The sequence below is a fragment of the Mustela erminea genome, chromosome 16 (assembly GCF_009829155.1).
Source record: "Mustela erminea isolate mMusErm1 chromosome 16, mMusErm1.Pri, whole genome shotgun sequence".
Classification (NCBI taxonomy): domain Eukaryota; kingdom Metazoa; phylum Chordata; class Mammalia; order Carnivora; family Mustelidae; genus Mustela; species Mustela erminea.
The window spans coordinates 65,513,463-65,533,442 of record NC_045629.1 but is presented as its reverse complement, the minus strand read 5'-3'; the positions used below and the strand labels follow the sequence as shown (position 1 = coordinate 65,533,442).

The 19,980-nt window shown below is 37.7% G+C and overlaps 1 protein-coding gene across 2 annotated transcripts in view; it reads left to right on the top strand.

Moving 5' to 3' along the window:
* Positions 1–19,980, top strand: part of TAF2 (TATA-box binding protein associated factor 2) — a 90,338-nt gene that overhangs the window by 60,145 nt on the left and 10,213 nt on the right. Inside the window, exons 23-26 of one of the 2 annotated variants that reach the window (XM_032316057.1) lie at positions 6,521–6,750; positions 8,030–8,185; positions 8,673–8,778; positions 18,145–18,267. In XM_032316057.1, coding sequence (XP_032171948.1) covers positions 6,521–6,750; positions 8,030–8,185; positions 8,673–8,778; positions 18,145–18,267 — 615 coding nt within the window. The remainder of the gene's footprint in view (positions 1–6,520; positions 6,751–8,029; positions 8,186–8,672; positions 8,779–18,144; positions 18,268–19,980) is intronic. The other variant, XM_032316058.1, reaches the window with a different exon arrangement.

Genomic DNA, 19,980 nt, shown 5'->3' with positions numbered 1-19,980 from the left:
AATCTCATCTTAGAAGGTGGTCATCAGGTGTTTCTGAAGAATCAAAGTTTGCTTAACTGGTTTCAGAAAATTCTCAATAAGAGAGTAATTGTGGTAGGATACATAGCATTAGGGTTCCAGAAATTGAAATTACACAGACAAGTGAACTAATTATATGAAATTATATTCATGCTCTTTTTTATATCATATGTCATTAATATTAATAATACTCTTTTTAGAAATAAACTACAGGTATTTAGAGCTGAGAGATAAAGAAAGTAGGGGCTCCTGGAACCTGAGTCATTCTAGTGGCCACATACCCGAAGGAAGGTTCCCAGATTTCTGCCTTGAGATCTAGGGCTGCCTGGTCTCTGCTGTCTGTCTGGCGTGTGGTAGCTCCACTCAGTCTTAAGTTCTGGGTTGCTACTCTGTTTTTGTTTTGAAAACTCTTGCACATATATACACCTGGACAAGTATGTACACATACATACAGATATTAGATATCTTACCCCATTCCTCTGATTTTCCCACATACTTTTTTCCTCCCCCACATTATGTTCTTAAGATTTTCAAAGCTTAGAAAAAATTTAAGAACAATGCAGTGAATGACCATGTATTATCATCTTGGTTTTTACTAAGATGACTTTTTACCATACATACTTTCTTTTCCCTCTCTTTCTTTGTGTATACGTACCTCTTTTTTTCCCTGAATTGTTTGAAAGCAAGTTGCATCATGATACTCTTCCCAAAATACTTTAGTATATGTTCCTAAGAATAAGGACATCCTCTAACCTACCCACTGTATCAGTAACATGCCCTACTCCAGTGTAGATCTCGTATCCACATTTCCTTAGTTTTATGGCAAAATGTTGTTCTTGTTCTCATATACTTTTTAAAGAATAATGCTTCTCAGAAAGAATAAACATTTTTTTTTAAGATTTTATTTATTTATTTCACAAACCGAGATCACAAGTAGGTGGAGAGGCAGGTGGAGAGAGAGAGGAGGAAGTAGGCTTCCCGCTGCCTGATGTAGGGCTTGATCCCGAGACTCTGGGATCATGACCTGAGCTGAAGGCAGAGGCTTTAACCCACTGAGCCACCCAGGCACCCCAAGAACAAACATTTTTAAAGAGAAACCTCTTTCACATTGTGTCATTTTTGTCTCTAGTTGCTTAAGAATCTTAAAGAAATAGGTTTATTTTCAATTAAAAGTATAACATTGTTCATAGGCAGTTCTTTTTAAAGCTTCAAGTATTCATTTATTCACCATTTATTTCCTGAGCACTTCCAGTAGCCACTGTACTATGTTTTGTATGTACAAGAATTTAATACAAAGAGTTAGTTGCCGAAATAAGGAAAAGAGCAAAGAACTCCAGAAAACTGCAAATAGAACCACGAACCCTGCCTGGAATGGCAGAATGTTTGTTGGGTGGTGACTTTTGAGCTAGCTCTTAAGGAATGGAAGAGTTTGCCACAGGAGAAAGATGTTTTAGGTAAGAGAATTCTATTTTTTAAAAAAAGCCTGAAGTTCTGAAAGGGTGTTTGGCAAACAGGGTTATCTGGAAAAATAGATTAGGGTGCAAAAGTGAAGAGCCCTCAGGAGTTTGCATTTTATCCCATATATAGTGAGGAACAGGTGGAGTTGTGACCTGGCTCTCTTCTATTAGCTGTATATATGTATTTCTCTCAGTGAAAGAAATGATTTTCCTTTCCCAAAGAAAAATGTTGTAAAATTCAGAACATAGGAGAATCCTACCTCTTACAGTTTTATGTAAGATATTGGATTGTAGACCAACATGACAGTGATTTTCTTTTATGACAATTTTTTTTAAAGATTTTATTTATTTATTTGACACACAGAGATCACAAGTAGGCAGAGAGGCAGGCAGAGAGAGAGGAAGGGAAGCAGGCTCCCTGCTGAGCAGAGAGCCCGATGCGGGGCTCGATCCCAGGACCCCGAGACTATGACCTGAGCTGAAGGCAGCGGCTTTAAACCCACTACACCACCCAGGCACCCCATGACAGTTTTTTAAGTTCCTTTCTTTTTTTTAAGTTTTATTTATTTATTTGACAGAGATCACAATTAGGCAAAGAGGCAGGCAGAGAGAGAGGGGGAAGCAGATTCTGCTCAGCAGAGAGCCCGATGTGGGTCTCGATCCCAGGACCTTGGGTTAAAGCAGAGGCTTTAACCCACTGAGCCACCCAGGCCCCCTAAAAATACATTTAAAAATTAAGAACTTAGGACTTGGAGTTATTCATTGGTGCTGTGCATTTTATTTAAAATATAAGTACTCTCTCAAGTCTTTCCTGATTAACTGTTTTTTCATTTCTCAAGATAGATGCCTCCATTAGATTGTATGTCATTATGAAAGAAATCTTAGCCATTATTCCCCAAGTTGCTTTTCATTGTTTGGCACAATACTGTGACAATGACGTGAGAGCATTTATGAAATTGCTCGGGACATTGATGGCTGTTTACATCATACTTTTTAGTGTTTGGAAGTGTACAACTATACTCTCGGGGGTAGAATGAAAGCTTCTAATTCAAATTGTTCTGTGGAGTTTGCCACATTTCAGAGTAAGAAAATAGACAGTTTTGTTATTAACGTCAGAAGATTTCAAAGTTCTGGCCTTCTGGTGTTCTCCCTGTAAACACTCTTTTTTAGGAAGAACAATGGTCAGGAAAATGAAAACACACTAATATATATTTTGTAGGAAATTTCATCCATGTACACACACATGGCTGTGAGTGAAATTTTTGTACTTAGTGTAATAGGCATGGGGAGATCAGGATAGACTTGCCCTAGGGCAGTTGTTATTTGCCTGACTCAGCTCTGCTCAGATTTCCCAGGGTTCTTTCATCAATAAAAAATGCTGGGTTTCTTGAAAAATGTCCTGGAAGCAGTGGCTTGCTTTCCTTCTCTTCTTAGCAGTGTTTTGGCTTGATCAGCTATAGTAGCAATCACTTCAAAAAATGAAAGGATGCTCTTATAGTGTCAGATTTGCCCTTTTGGGAGTTTGTCTTTAGAAACTTCGTGATTGGAGTAGAGAATATCAGTACTCCGTTCTTCATGAGTGTTGTTCTTCTGTTTCAGGTAAGCAGGGTGGGTCCCAGAGTGTAACCGCTAGTGGGGACAGGATGGGACAGCATTTGACCCGAGAGGAGCAAATAACTGTATTGTTCATATATTATTGAGCATTCCTTGCTGCTTCCGTGATTGGAACCATGTAAGCTAGAAGAGCGTCTTCAAAATGCTGTAACTGAGGGTAGAAGTCAAGAACTGTTTCAGGGCTTCTCACTAATAGAATTGATTGATTTGAAATCATAGAATTTTAACCTGAGGGGACCTTACGCATTACCTCAGATCTGTGTTCTCCTTTGAGGGCCCAGGCACCTGACGTGCCCAAGATCCCAGAGCCAGCAGGTCATTTAGCAGAAATGTTTTCCCCAGTATGCCTTTCAACTTAGTTGCACTGTATATATATATGTACATATAAGTACATATATGTATGGTACAGTATAGTACAGCCATTTTCAGATTCTGTTCTGTGATTTTGAAGTGGAATAGAGCTTTGTTTTTTTTTCTCTTTTGTAATTGCTTTTCATTTTTTAGCTCCCCCTTACCAGCCCTACATTTTAATACATACACATCAGTTCTTTGAGGGAGGAAACACTATCAGTAATTTCCCTCAGGAACAAGACAGTATTCATTCCTCCATCCAAATGAGGATCTACCAAAATCTTCAAAAAACGAAACAAAGTGCGGAGCACCTGGGTGGTTCAGTCGGTTAAGTGTCTGCCTTTGGTTCAGGTCATGATCTCAAGGTCCTGGGATCTAGCCGGGCACTGGGCTCCCTGCTGGGCAGGTGATCTCCCTTTCCCTCTGCCCCTCCTCTCAGTCTCGTGCCCATGCACATGCTCTCCCTCCCTCCCACTCTCTGAAATAGATAAAATCTTAAAACAAAACCAGAAAGCCCACATAAAAATAAAAAGCATCAAAGTTCTTACTCTAGGGGCTCAGTGCGTTTAGCAGCCTTCACTGTGCTGCCTAATCATCTTCAAGCTGACTTTGAAAAAAAAACAAAACACCCTAGTTCATCAAAATGTACATTTTCCATTTGCTAATAATTTTTTTTTTAACTTAGGAGTTCACACTCGATTGCCTGGCTGGTTTTGATGTCATCCACAACGTAGTTCCGTAGATGTAATTAGGTGATGCCAATCTTCAAGGCTAAGTTTTCTTCCAGTATAAATGTACCCTAAACCGTTCCAGTTTTCTGTGCTGATAAAATGCCTGAGGTTCACTCCTTTACTTGTGACGCCCATGAGTAGATCGTGCTCGCTGCTCTGGCAGGATTCCTTCCTTTTCCTCAGAGGTTTGAGCCCATCCAGGCTTCGTAATAGAAGCCTCAGGAATCCAACACCTGCCCTTTGTGGAACCTACGTGTGGAAAATGCTTTGAGGAGGAGAATAGTGGATGCCTACAAAAGCTTAAGCAGCGGTAGGCCATTCAAAGGTCCAGATCTCCATATTCCGCGGAAAGAAGTGGATTTCCAGCATAAAATCCTTACTCTTCAATCCATACTGTTCTTGCCGTGCCTAGTTTCTCTGTAGTTTTTATGGCAAAAACCTCATCCTCCTTAGGAGCTCTTTCTTGCTTACTTTTGCTTTTAACAATGCTATTTGTCTGTTACCTTCTCACATAGTAGCAAAGTTAAGATGTCTCAAACAGGATTGATGTTAGCTGTTTCATGTACATCATGTCGGCATGTACATCAGATTTAGACATGTAAGGTGCCTAGCCCAGTGTCGTATATAGAATGAGCTCTCCGAAATAATATTCTTCCTATATGAATTTCCTTGGCATAAAATTTATGTCATGTTTATTACCTATTTGAGTATGTCTCATCAGAACCACTACATGACTGATGGCAGTTTATTTACTCATTCTAATATTTGTTGAAAACCACAAAACCTAGTATTTATGCTGTCTAAAATTTGCTGTAGCAACTTCTTTTCCTACATTATGGTCCTCCTTTGAAATCACAGTTCTTGATCAAAATTAAGTATTTATAGGATTTTTCTTATCCAGAAGAATTTACATGTCACTTTTCATTTATTTTAAATTTTGTACTTCACTTCAGATTCTGTCTAGAAGCCATAGCAATTCTTCAACCGTAGGTGACAGATTTTGTCCTTTCAGTCAGTTCCATTTGATGGCAGTATCTTCCTGGAGGGCTCTTTTGGGGAAAAAAGGGAAAGTGAGAAAGAACTCTAGTATTGATTTGCTCTCTGATCTGCTATTATATGGGATAAGGTGTAATCTAAGATCAAAACCCTTATTTTGGAGGTAAAAAAAAAACCGAGATACATCAGAGAAATTGAAAGAACTTGTCTCTAGTCTCTGAATGACTTTAAACCGAATTTCTACAGTCAGTCTTCTGGTCAGTATGTGTTTTACCAGCTGTTGCTATCCATGGGATTTGCTTTTTTCTTTAATTTTTATTTTTTAAACAAATACCTAGTAGAGCAACACAAATATAAAGACATTTAGCAAAACATTTTCCTCCTCCTCAATGAAGTTTTGAATCATGTTATTTTAAGTAGTTGTAGGATTTCTTACCATATTTTAAACCTAAAAGTAATAACTTTGACAGGAGAATTTGTTTCAAGTGGTAGGGTTCATAAAGGCTCATGGTGTGCTGTCTTCCTAATGGGCTGTTCAAGAAGAAAATCCAGCAAGATGAACAGAGAATGAATGAACGTGGAGTAGTTACCGAGGAGGAAGAATTAAAAGGAAGATTTAAAGCCAGAAAAAAATACTGTTTGGGGAATATTAAATTTTTAGTGACTGTCTAATACGCATTTGCTAAGAAGAATGGTATAATGGGGATCCCTGGGGGGCTCAGTTGGTTCAGCGTCTGACTCTTGCTTTCAGCTCAGGTCATGATCTCAGGGTCCTCAGATGGAGCCCCTGGTCAGGCTCCACACTCAGCAGTTAGTCTGCTTCTCTCCCTCTGTCCCTCCTGCTACTCACTTGCACTCTTTCTCTAAAATAAATCTTAAAAAAAAAAAAATGGTATAATGATAACATTTTTTCGTTATAAAACTTATTAGGTTCATTCACTGACATTTACTGCTTCCAGGGGCACCTGGGTGGCTCAGTTGGTTAAGCCTCCCGACTCTTGATTTCAGGTCAGGTCATGATCTCAGGCTCATAAGATCGAGCCCCACGTGGGCTCCCCAGTCAGCTTGCGATGCTCTCTTCCTCCTCCCCGCACCCCTGTACACTTTTGTGCGTGCGCTCTTTCTCTCAAATAATTTTTTTTTTTTAAGAAAAAAAGCATTTACTGCTTCCATAACGATTTCTGAATATCTATGTTAAGATGCGTCTTGAGAGTAGAGGGTTTGCCAGCGGAGCCCAGGTCATTAGATGGCCCCTTGACATCATAATCTTTTCCCCTTTGTAGGTTGTGGAACAGTTAAAAATTTGTGGATAAATATACCTACTTACTTATTTCTTTATTATTTACTTCTTAGGAACGTCACATGACTGGAGGTTACGGTGTGGTGCTGTGGACTTGTACTTCACACTCTTTGGCCTCAGTAGACCTTCCTGCTTGCCCTTACCAGAGCTTGGGTTGGTTCTTAATCTAAAAGAGAAAAAAGCTGTCTTGAATCCGACCATAATTCCAGAGGCCATAGCAGGCAACCAAGAAGCTGCGATTAATCCAAGTAGTCACGCACAGCTAGTTGGATTTCCGAACCCTGTAAGAATCCCATGCATTATGGAAGGTGTAGTTTTATCATAGAGGGCTCTCTAGAGAGGAGAATCGCTTTTTTTGACTGGCAAACTTTAAAGCCACGAAGAGTTTCATGTGCCACTTGAAAATAATGGCCAGCTGACAGTAGTTGAGAGCACTCTGGAAAGTGCTCCCGACAAGCTGCACGGCTGCACGTGGCAAATGAGGTCCTGCCAGTCCCTTTTCCCCTTTTGTCACGACCTGGTGTTTTTGTACTTGACTGTTGAATTTCTTCCTCAAGTAGTAGAAAAATAAAATGAATAGTTAATCTGATCTGTATATGCTGTTGGCAAACTATTTGAACACAAGGGCCCTGACTTTGTTTTTGTTTTGTTTTGGTTTGGTTTTTTTGCTACTCTGTGTCATACCTAGCACAATTTTAAGCATATGAGAAGTGCCTGGCAAATGCTTTTCGAATTACATAACAGTGAATGGTCAGGTAAATGGGAGGAGTTGATATGTTACATTTTTATTTATGTATGTGTGTCTGTGTTTGCCTTTTAAAAAAGCTTTTATTTCTAGCTATGCATTAGAAAATTACCAGACTTTTTGCAGAAAGACCTTGAAGAATCATTTTACTGTAATTCAAAGAAAGTTTTCCAGAAATGATTTTCATATTAATAACAAAATGTCCTTAATAACTTATGCTTCATTTTTCGCCAATATTTAGACCAGATTACTTGCCTGGCAATTCCCTGCTGGTGTTTTGACACTTGAAAACTGAGATTCTCTTCATGCTACTTAGTGATAATTATTTTAAATTTGTTTATTCACCTAGAATTTTCTGGAATAGAGTTGTACGAATTTGTTGTAAGTTTGAAATGTGTCCTAGAGTTTGGGTTATGAAGAAGTAAGATGATCTTTCCATAGGAAAAAAAAGAGTCTCATTAATGTGCTCTTTCAAATCTGAATATTTACAAAGTTGTAGACATAAGTATGTTTCTAATTCTTGCCCATTTATGTTAACTTACTCACATTCATTCTTGGGGTCTTCAGAAGAGGAGGAAATGATACCAAAAGATACATTCTTTTGAGAAAGCTCTAGAAGTTTGCTTATATACCTCCTACCTCTCCCCAAAAAGACCAGCAGACAAGAAAAGGTGAAGATTATTTTAAGCCCATTGCTGATAATTTTTAGGCACTGGGCATGTTCTGTTCTGCATGGTTGCTGTAGCTATTAGTGTTCAGCTATAATATGAGCTACTTGTCTTCAGAAATCTAATTTTGATCTTGAATATTGCCGCAGGAAGATGATCACCTTGCCAAGGAAGCAACATGTAATATGTCAGCTCATCAGCAGGGAGTGAAGAGGAAGGCTGATACACCACTGGGGTCCCCACTAGAACCTGGTCAAATACTGGAGAAGAATGAGGATAGCAGTAAAGTCAAACTCAAAATCAGAGTAAGAAATACAGGTTCAACCTGTATTAATAGTGTAGGATATTCACCTTCTTGTAAATCTTTTTGAATACTTCCAATGGTTTTTCCTTAGCAGGAACAGATGGGGCAGACTGAATCATAAAAGAACCCAAATGTCCATTTAAGATCTTCCATCTGATTATTTAACTTCTATTATCACATACTTCTTCTCTCTTTTGGGGGAGGAACTATGTGTGTGTTGTCTACCATGGCTCACTCCCTCTCCCTACAACATAGGAGTAGATTTTAGTTGCTATTTCATTTCCAGTAATATCCATTCAGCTTCTTTTAAAGGCTGGCCCACTTAATTTTTTCTTACTCGTAGTACTTTTTGAGAAAAAGACTACTTTTCCTTTTAAGATGTGGGGGTATGTTCTGTGGCCTCTCTGCTACCTTTCCTAAGAGCTAAGATCCAAACGTAAAGCGATGTAATAGCTCTTTTTCTCCTTTGTTTTGTGTGTGTGTTTTAGTTTTCAAATTCTCAAGATGAGGAGGAAATTGACATGGACACAGTTCATGATAGCCAGGCGTTCATTTCCCATCATTTGAACATGCTTGAAAGGCCATCGACTCCAGGTAAGACTGGTGTACAGTAATCAGGATGTGATGAAGAGAGTTCTCCTGGTACTGCTGTTCTAAGACCTCTTGCTTTATTTACAAGTGAACAGCTATAAAGTTGAAAAGTAGGTAGTATCAAATACTAGATTGTATCAGATTATAATGCATATTAGCAAAGGAATAAGGATTTTTAAAAATTATGTTTCATTTTGGTCCTTTTTAAGTATTTGGCATACTTCTGGATTTATTTTTTATAATTAAATTTTGTTTATTTTTTTATAAACATATAATGTATTTTTGTCCCCAGGAGTACAGGTCTGTACACACTTCATAGTACTCTCCCATAGCACATAGCCTCCCCAATGTCCATAACCCCACCCCCCCCCAGCTCCCCTCCCCTCAGCAACCCTCAGTTTGTTTTGTGAAATTAAGAGTCACTTATGGTTTGTCTCCCTCCCAGTCCCATCTTGTTTCATTTATTCTTTTCCTACCCCCCCCAAGCCCCCCACGTTGCATCTCCACTTCCTCATATCAGGGAGATCATATGATAGTTGTCTTTCTCTGATTGACTTATTTCGCTAAGCGTAATACCCTCTAGTTCCATCCGTGTCATCGCAAATGGCAAGATTTCATTTCTTTTGATGGCTGCATAGTATTCCATTGTATATATCTATATACCACATCTTCTTTATCCATTCATCTATTGATGGACATCTAGGTTCTTTCCGTAATTTGGCTATTGTGGACATTGCTGCTATAAACATTGGGGTGCACGTGCCCCTACGGATCACTACGTTTGTATCTTTAGGGTAAATACCTAGTAGTGCAATTGCTAGGTTATAGGGTAGCTCTATTTTCAACTTTTTGAGGAACCTCCTTGCTGTTTTCCAGAGTGGTGGCACCAGCTTGCATTCCCACCAACACTGGAGAAGGGTTCCTCTTTCTTTGCATCCTTGCCAGCATCTGTCATCTCCTGACTTGTTAATTTTAGCCATTCTGACTGGTGTGAGGTGGTATCTCACTGTGGTTTTGATTTGTATTTCTCTGATGCCGAGTGATGTGGAGCACTTTTTCATGTGTCTGTTGGCCATCTGGATGTCTTCTTTGCAGAAATGTCTGTTCATGTCCTCTGCCCATTTCTTGATTGGATTATTTGTTCTTTGGGTGTTGAGTTTGCTAAGCTCTTTATAGATTTTGGATACTAGCCCTTTATCTGATATGTCGTTTGCAAATATCTTCTCCCATTCTGTCAGTTGTCTTTTGGTTTTGTTAACTATTTCCTTTGCTGTGCAGAAGCTTTTGATCTTGATGAAATCCCAATAGTTCATTTTTGCCCTTGCTTCCCTTGCTTTTGATGATGTTCCCAGGAAGAAGTTGCTGTGGCTGAGGTCAAAGAGGTTGCTGCCTGTGTTCTCCTCAAGGATTTTGATGGATTCCTTTCTCACATTGAGGTCCTTCATCCATTTTGAGTCTATTTTCGTGTGTGGTGTAAGGAAATGGTCCAATTTCATTTTTCTACATATGGCTGTCCAATTTTCCGAACACCATTTGTTGGAGAGGCTATTTTTTTTCCATTGGACATTCTTTCCTGCTTTGTTGAAGATTAGTTGACCATAGAGTTGAGGGTCTATTTCTGGGCTCTCTATTCTGTTCCACTGATCTACGTCTGTTTTTGTGCAAGTACTATACTGTCTTGATGATGACAGCTTTGTAGTAGAGCTTGAAGTCCGGAATTGTGATGCCGCCAACTTTGGCTTTCTTTTTCAATATTCCTTTGGCTATTCGAGGTCTTTAATGGTTCCATATAAATTTTAGGATTATTTGTTTCATTTCTCTGAAAAAAATGGATGGGATTTTGATAGGGATTGCATGAAATATGTAGATTGCTTTAGGTAGCATAGACATTTTCACAATATTTATTCTTCAATCCAGGAGCATGGAACATTTTTCCATTTCTTTGTGTCTTCCTCAATTTCTTTCATGAGTACTTTATAGTTTTCTGACTATGGATTCTTTGCCCTTTTTGTTAGGTTTATTCCTAGGTATCTTATGGTTTTGGGTGCAACTATAAATGGGATTGACTCCTTAATTTCTCTTTCTTCTGTCTTGTTGTTGGTGTAGAGAAATGCAACTGATTTCTGTGTATTGATTTTATATCTTGACACTTAACTGAATTCCTGTACAAGTTCTAGCAGTTTTGGAGTGGAGCCTTTTTGGTTTTTCCACATATAGTATCATCTCATCTGCAAAAAGTGATAGTTTGACTTCTTTGCCGATTTGGATGACTTTCATTTCTTTTTGTTGTCTTGACACTTGACTGAATTCCTGTACAAGTTCTAGCAGTTTTGGAGTGGAGCCTTTTGGTTTTTCCACATATAGTATCATCTCATCTGCAAAAAGTGATAGTTTGACTTCTTTGCCGATTTGGATGACTTTCATTTCTTTTTGTTGTCTGATTGCCGAGGCTAGGACTACTAGTACTATGTTGAATAGCAGTGGTGATAATGGACATCCCTGCCGTGTTCCTGACCTTAGCGGAAAAGCTTTCAGTTTTTCTCCATTGAGAATGATATTTGCGGTGGGTTTTTCATAGATTGCTTTGATAATATTGAGGTATGTGCCCTCTATCCCTACACTTTGAAGAGTTTTGATCAGGAAGGGATGCTGTACTTTGTCAAATGCTTTTTCAGCATCTATTGAGAGTATCATATGGTTCTTGTTCTTTCTTTTATTAATGTGTTGTATCACATTGATTGATTTGTAGTTGTTGAACCAACCTTGCAGCCCTGGAATAAATCCCACTTGGTCATGGTGAATAATCTTTTTAATGTACTGTTGGATCCTATTGGCTAGTATTTGATGAGAATTTTCGCATCTGTGTTCATCAAGGATATTGGTCTGTAATTCTCTTTTTTGATGGGATCCTTGTCTGGTTTGGGGATCAAGGTGATGCTGACCTCATAAAATGAATTTGGAGGTTTTCCTTCCATTTCTATTTTTTGGAACAGTTTCAGGAGAATAGGTATTAATTCTTCTTTAAATGTTTGGTAGAATTCCCCTGGGAAGCCGTCTGGCCCTGGGCTTTTGTTTGTTTGGGGATTTTTGATGACTGTTTCAATCTCCTTACTGGTTATAGGTCTGTTCAGGTTTTCTGTTTCTTCCTGGTTCAGTTGTGGTAGTTTATATGTCTCCAGGAATGCATCCATTTCTTCCAGATTGTCAAATTTGTTGCCATAGAGTTGTTTATAATATGTTCTTATAATTGTTTGTATTTCTTTGGTGTTGGTTGTGATCTCTCCTCTTTCATTCATGATTTTATTTTTTTGGGTTCTTTCTCTTTTCTTTTTGATAAGTCTGGCCAGGGGTTTATCAATGTTATTAATTCTTCAAAGAACCAGCTCCTAGTTTCATTGATTTGTTCTGTTGTTGTTTTGGTTTCTATTTCATTGATTTCTGCTCTGATCTTTATGATTTCTCTTCTCCTGCTGGGTTTAGGGTTTCTTTCTTGTTCTTTCTCTAGCTCCTTTAGGTATAGGGTTAGGTTATGTATTTGAGACCTTTCTTATTTCTTGAGAAAGTCTTGTACTGCGATATATTTTCCTCTCAGGACTGCCTTTGCTGTGTCCCACAGATTTTGAACTGTTGTGTTTTCATTATCATTTGTTTCCATGAATTTTTTCAATTCTTCCTTAATTTCTTTGTTGACCCATTCATTCTTTAGAAGGATGCTGTTTAGTCTCCATGTATTTGGGTTCTTTTCAAATTTCCTCTTGTGATTGAGTTCTAGCTTCAGAGCATTGTGGAATGAAAATATGCAGGGAATGATCCCAATCTTTGATAATGGTTGAGACCTGGTTTGTGACCCAGGATGTGATCTATTCTGGAAAAAGTTCCATGTGCACTAGAGAAGAATGTGTATTCTGTTGCCTTGGGATGAAATGTTCTGAATAGATCTGTGATGTCCATCTGGTCCAGTGTGTCATTTAAGGCCTTTATTTCTTTGTTCAACTTTTGCTTGGATGATCTGTCCATTTCAGTGAGGGGAGTGTTAAAGTCCCCTACTATTATTGTATGATTGTCTATGTGTTTCTTTGATTTTGTTATTAATTGGTTTATATAGTTGGCTGCTCCCATGTTAGGGACACAGATATTTAAAATCGTTAGATCTTGTTGTACAGACCCTTTGAGTATGACATAGTGTCCTTCCTCATCTCTTGTTATATATAGTCTTTGGCTTAAAATCTAACTGATCTGATAGAAGGATTGCCACCCCAGCCTTCTTTTGATGTCCATTAGCATGGTAAATTGTTTTCCACCCCCTCACTTTAAATCTGGAGATGTCTTCGGGTATAAAATGAGTTTCTTGTAGGCAGCATATTGATGGGTTTTGTTGTTTTATCCATTCTGATATCTTGTGTGTTTTGATTGGGGCTTTTAGCCCATTAACATTCAGGGTAACTATTGAGAGATATGAATTTAGTGCCATTGTATTGCCTGTAAGGTGACTGTTACTGTATATTGTCTCTGTTCCTTTCTGATCTACTACTTTTAGGGTCTCTCTTTGCTTAGAGGACCCCTTTCAGTATTTTCTGTAGAGCTGGTTTGGTGTTTGCAAATTCTTTCAGTTTTTGTTTGTCCTGGAAACTTATCTCTCCTTCTATTTTCAGTGATAGCCTAGCTGGATATAGTATTCTTGACTGCATGTTTTTCTCATTTGTGCTCTGAATATATCATGCCAGTTCTTTCTGGCCTGCCAGGTCTCTGTGGATAAGTCTGCTGCCAATCTAATGCTTTTACCTTCGTATGTTAGATACTTCTTTTCCTGGGCTGCTTTTAGGATTTTCTCTTTGTCGCTTAAGACTTTTAAATTTTACTATTAGGTGACAGGGTGTGGACCTATTCTTATGGATTTTGAGGGGGTGCTCTGCACCTCCTGGATTTTGATGCTTGTTCCCTTTGCCGTATTAGGGAAATTCTCTACAATAATTCTCTCTAATATACCTTCTGCTCCCCTCTCTCTTTCTTCTTCTTCTGGAATCCCAATTATTCTAATGTTGTTTCATCTTATGGTGTCACTTATCTCTCGAATTCTCCCCTCGTGGTACGGTATTTGTTTGTCTTTTTTGCTCAGCTGCTTTATTCTCTGTCATTTGGTCTTCTATATCACTAATTCTTTCTTCTGCCTCATTTATCCTAGCAGTAAGAGCCTCCATTTTTTATTACACCTCATTAATAGCTTTTTTGATTTCAACTTGGTTAGATTTTAGTTCTTTTATTTCTCCAGAAAGGGTTTTTATCTCTCCAGAGAGCGTTTCTCTAATATCTTCCAAGCCTTTTTCAAGCCCAGCTAGAACCTTGAGAATCGTCATTCTGAACTCTAGATCTGCCATATTACCAATGTCTGTATTGATTATATCCCTAGCCTTTGGTATTGCCTCTTGTTCTTTTTTTTTGTGGTGAGTTTTTCCGCCTTGTCATTTTGTCCAGATAAGAATATATGAAGGAGCAAATAAAATAGTAAAAGGGTGGCAAAGAACCCAGGAAAATGTGCTTTAGCCAAATCAGAAGAGACCCCAAATCATGGTGGGGGAGAAAGGGAATAAAAAGAAGTTCAGAAAAAAAAGAAAAAGAAAAGAAAGAAAGAAAGCAAATTTTAAAAATATATAAAAAAGAAAAAAATATATATATTAGACTGGTCACTAGAACAGGGTCACCCACTTAATTTGGGGAGTATTTTGGTCTCTTAGAAGAAACTACCTCCCAAAATGTTAAAGAATGAAAAACATATGTAAGGGTAAACACAATGAAGGGATGGAATATGCCTATAAAGATGAAAAGAAATTTTTTTTTTATTTTTTAATTTCTAAAAAAGGAGTTGATGAAGTTGGTTGGGAGACTAAAGAAAAAGAAAGTGGAGAGATTTTGCTCAGACTGGAGACTAGATCAAGCCTGGAGCTAGATTTAGGGCATATTTTGATCTATTAGAAGAAGTTCTACCCCAAATTTTTTAGAAGAAAAAACCCTATATGTATACAAAAAATAAAAAGGTAGATACAATGAAGGATAAAATATGACTATAATAATGAAGTTTCAAACGATTATTATTTTTTTTAAATGAAAGGTATTGTTAAGATAAACTAGTTTAAAAACATTAAAAGAAGAAAGGGTAAAAGTTAAAAAAAATTTAGAGGAAGAAAAAAAATTAAATTAACTGCAAGACTAAGGAATCATGGGGAGAAAGCCATGAATTCCATGCTTTGCTTTCTCCTCCTCTGTAATTCTGCTGTTCTCCTTGGTATGTGAACTTGGTCTTGACTGGATTTCTTGTTGATCTTCTGGGGGAGGGGCCTGTTGTAGTGATTCTCAAGTGTCTTTGCCCCAGGCGGAATTGCACTGCCCTTACCCAGGGGCCAGGCTAAGTAATCCGCTCAGGTTCGCATTTGGGAGCTTTTGTCCCCTGAGCACTTTCCGTAGAGTTCCGGAGGGCGGGGATGAAAATGGTGGCCTCCCGGTCTCCGGCCTTGAGGAGCCGAGCGCTCAGGGCCCCACTCCTCTGTGTGCCCTCAGAGACAAGCGCTCAATCACTCCCGTGTCCCTGGCCTTTGGCTGTGCTCTGAGCTCACCTAGCCTGGGACCAGTTCAAGGTAACCCTGAGCTGAGAGCTCACTCCTTGGCTCTGTCTCTGTTCTAATACCTGCAAGCTCTGTGACGCTCAGACACCCCCGATCCTTCTGTGACCCCGCCAGACCTGGGGCCATGCTGACCCCGCGTGGGCTTCACCCCAGTTTAGCCGCTGTCTGGAGCGAGGTCCCTCAGCGGAACAGATTTTTAAAAGTCCTGATGTTGTGCTCCATTGCTCCGCCGCTTGCCGGGAGCTGGCCTACTACTGCAGTCTGTCTTCCCATGGCTTTGGATTCACTTCTCCACCATTCCTACCTTTCAGAAAGTGGTCGATTTTCTGTTTCTAGAATTGTTGCTGTTCTTCTCTTCGGTCTCCTGTTGGATTTGTAGGTGTTTGCCATGGATTGATAAGCTATCTAGCTGATCTCCTGCTACCTGATGTAGTCTCAGCCTGCTACTTCTCTGCCATCTTGACTCCTCCTCCTGGATTTGTGTTTTTTTAAAAAATTCATTCAACAATTCTACCAGTAGCTTTAAGGGTTCCCCCCCAACCTTTTTTTTTTTTTTTTTAATAGTTGGCTTAACTTCAAAATAAAATACCAGATCTATTTTCTTTTTAATAATGTAATCATAATTTTAAACTTGGAAGCAATGCCTCCCATAACACTGCTTTCTCTTTTTGCCTGCCTAGAGATTTTTGCATGCATTTCTCAAAGATCATAATCTTTCCTTTTGAAAATAGTATCGGAGACAGTATTGGGTTGATAGACTATAATGTACTTTATTTTTCTGTGTTGGTAGGTGTTTAGGCCTAGTTTCAAGTATTTTTTTTATTATAGGTAATTCTGCACTGAATATCTTCTTACAAAAGCTTTTGTTTCTTTATATTCTTTGGGTAAATTTCCCAAAATATATTATTGGTGAAAAGATTAGTTTTAACTGTATTGTGAGATACTTACCTTCAGAAGATTTTCACAGTTCTTGATATATTGGGCCGAATATTTATGAAGAGTAAATACCTAGTTTATGTTATCATTTTATAACTTTCAGGGATAAAACGTTGATGTAACTTGCATGTAAGGTATGAAATACAGTAATAAAACAAATACCAGTGAACCTACTCTCCATTCTAACCTGCGTCTTGGGCTCCATGCCAGGGTCATTCCCTCTGTGCCTCTTTCTGGTTCTGTTCACCTGCTTTTGCATTAGAAGTAAAAACTATCTTCAGTTTCCTTTTTTACTTTTTCTTAATTATTCTGTTGCTTTTCTTTATAGTATGCCACATAAATACAGGATTTCCTTGCACTTGTTTTTTTAATTTTATGAAAATGGTATGATACCAATGTGGCTTAACTTTTCTCAGTGAACATTATGCTTCTAAAGTCATCCATGTTGATATGTAAGATGGAATTTATTAATTTTCATTTATTTATCCTTTATCATTTTTGTATGCATAGTACTGTTACCACTGTAATAACTTAAAATATACTTGTTAATTAATTGTAAATGATAAATCAAGTTTAGTTTACTTTTTTTTTTTTTTTAAATAATCTCTAGGCCCAATGTGGGCTTGAACTCAGTGATACCAAGATCAAGAGTCACATGCTTCATTGACTGAGCCAGCCAGGCACCCTCAAGTTTACTTTATAATGCATTTTTTATTGGAAATATGAGTATTTTTCTTTTTTCTTTTTTTTCTGGGTACTGTTCCTGTTTTCTTTTTATTGAAAAAAAGGGAGTATTTGTTTATACTCCATACTGGTTATCTTTTTATGACCTTTATGTTTGAATGATATTTTTCTTTATTCTTCTTGTTTTTCTTCCTTTCTTTGAAACTTGCTATATTTGTGCAAAGGCCTCCTTACCAACCTTGGTCTGCTTTTTATTAAATTTTAGTTTGAGACATAAATTATTTTTCACTATTTAGTGATCTGAGATAAGCTAGTAGAATTTGAGAACTGACTTCAGGTAGAATATGAGCCTGAGATACATTTGAAAACTGAAAGGTCATGAATTCTTAATCTTTTCTGATTTAAGAGATCTTAACAACTATTTATCTGTTCAATCCATTTTATAGATAAGTAAACTTAAGAGAGAAGTATTAGGTCACTTGCCCTAAATGATGCACTCAGGTATCAGCTGAGGTCTAGACTCATAGCCAGCTCAGGTCTAGACTGACCTTAGAACTTCTCCAAGTGACAAATAAAGGACTTGAGACACGATGACATAATGTCTTACCTGGATTATCTAATTTGTTGATAATTTGGAATCAGAGCCAAGGTCTCCTGATAGCTCCTCCAGTGCTGTCCACATCATGCCATTAAAACATTTCCTATTTGAAATGTCTTCTGTAACCCCTAGATTACTTTTACCTTTTTCTTGAGTAAATATTACAATAGAATTTATCAGCAAATTTTCAGGGGAGCAAAGAAACTTGACTATATGCAAAATTCCACACACATAATATAAAATATGGTTTCCACCTCAAATACAGAATCCACTTTATGTATTTAGCAGGCCAGTCACACTTCACTGTCTTTCCTGAGTATGTGTTGTTCTTAGACTTAAGCATATAGGAATCATGACAAAGGATTAAAATCAAATGGGATCTTTAGTAGTTAGGAGTATTCTTTTTATTATTAGAATTCTACTATTGAACTGCTTCTGGTTTCAAGGTTAACCGATAAAAACAGGTCAAGCTTTTTTCTTCTTTTAGTAAACCAAGAAATAAATACCTCTTTTCCCTCTTCCTTGCCATTCTAGGGCTCTCTAAATACCGGCCAGCCAGCTCCCGATCTGCTTTAATACCCCAACACTCACCAGGCTGCGATGGCACACCCACCACAAAACCCCAGTGGAGTATGGAACTTGCACGGAAGGGAACAGGTGAAATTATTATTACTATTATTATTTTGCTCAAGAACAAAGCTACAAACTTTACAGAGTTTATCAACTTAAAAAAATACATGAAAAATACAGATCTAGGGACTTGCTTTTCTTGCAGCACATTGACTTTGTTTTATCTAACATAAAGAATATTTGATTTATTTAGTTGTAAGTAGGCTCTGGACCCAGCTTGGAGCCCAGCATGGAACTTGAACTCACGACCCTGAGATCAAGACCTAAGCTGAGTTGGACATTTAGCCAACTGAGCTACCCAGGTACCCCTAAGAATATTTTACACTAGACTTTTTACTATTTGAAAATAGGCATTCCTATTATATAAAACTTGGAAGTGAGAAAAGAGTTGAAAGGAGAAAAAAAAAATCATCCCTCGTTATACCATTTAAAAATACCCATTATTGCTCTTTTTTTGCAGTGATTTTTCTTAGAGTATTATAACATTAAAAATGCCAGCGCCAGTAGACACCTGCACCTTTCACATACTTTTGAAAAATGGTAAAGTCAGCCACTTATTTCTCCTTTCCTTTCCCCCTGAAAATTTTATAATTGTTCATCCATAGTCAGTCCTGAAAACTAGATGCTATACTATGAAACTAGGATGTCCTGTCTTTTCAGTTATTAAATACTAATTGGGTTTAAGTTTATGAAAAATAATCCAGTTCAGATGTGTTTTTTACCTGTTCTATTTTACATTGTCTTCCGCTACTATGTTTTTAGTTGCTTATACTAAAAAAAAAAAAAAAGGTTGTAATCTAGATAACGAGTAAACATTCAGTGCTGTTGAGCAAAGATTCAGTCCTCAAGTTTTGGAGGAACAGGGAGTGAAAAACAGGATACATAAGCAAAATTATTTTTAAAGAATAGTTTTTCCAAAAGTCATCAGTCAGATTTTAAGATGCTAACAGATGGATTTTGCTTACATAAACCATATTTTTATGATACAAACAAAAGAGTAACTGTTTATTGATTTGAGGAGCTGAAGGTCAACTGTGATTAATTCAAACCAAAGCAACATCTCAGAATATTCTGGTATTGAGAGCCCAGACTGTTGCTTTCTTATATCTCTCTGTGTGCTGCTCTATGCATTTACTCAAATTGATTCATACAGAATTTATTTCAGAAGGAAATCAGCTGGAGATCTTAGCACTTCGTTTGATAAGTGAATTTTGACATTTCTTGGCCTTGGCAATTTTGTATTCTCTTGGTTTTATTTTTGATTTTGGTTAATTTTGCTTTATTACCGTTATACTTATTAAAATTTTACTAAACATGAAAACTTTCCCACATTTTTAATTACATTAGCGCTCAGGGTGTTTCAGACCTCTTGCTATAGTTTGAGAGTAAAGTTTCTGCCTGTTGCATGAATTCCTATTCCAGAGAAGAATCTGAGTATGCTTGGTTTTTCTTTGTGATGTGGCACACTCACTAACACCTTTTTGTGCCAACTGATGTGCCGTTGTATCATAGTGTCATATCGCTTTAAAAAACCCATCTTTACTTTTTTGTGGAATCTCACTTTACTAGGTCTTGTAGTTCTCATGACATTGTGTGGGAAGATTAGGAAGAGGATACGTAGGGCTAATGCTGGGAAATAGGAATGTTAACTTTGGTTGCTAGGACCCTTTTATAAAAGACACGAGGCAACACATATACCAGTATATTATTTAGACTGATCTGTAAGACCTTAATTGTGAA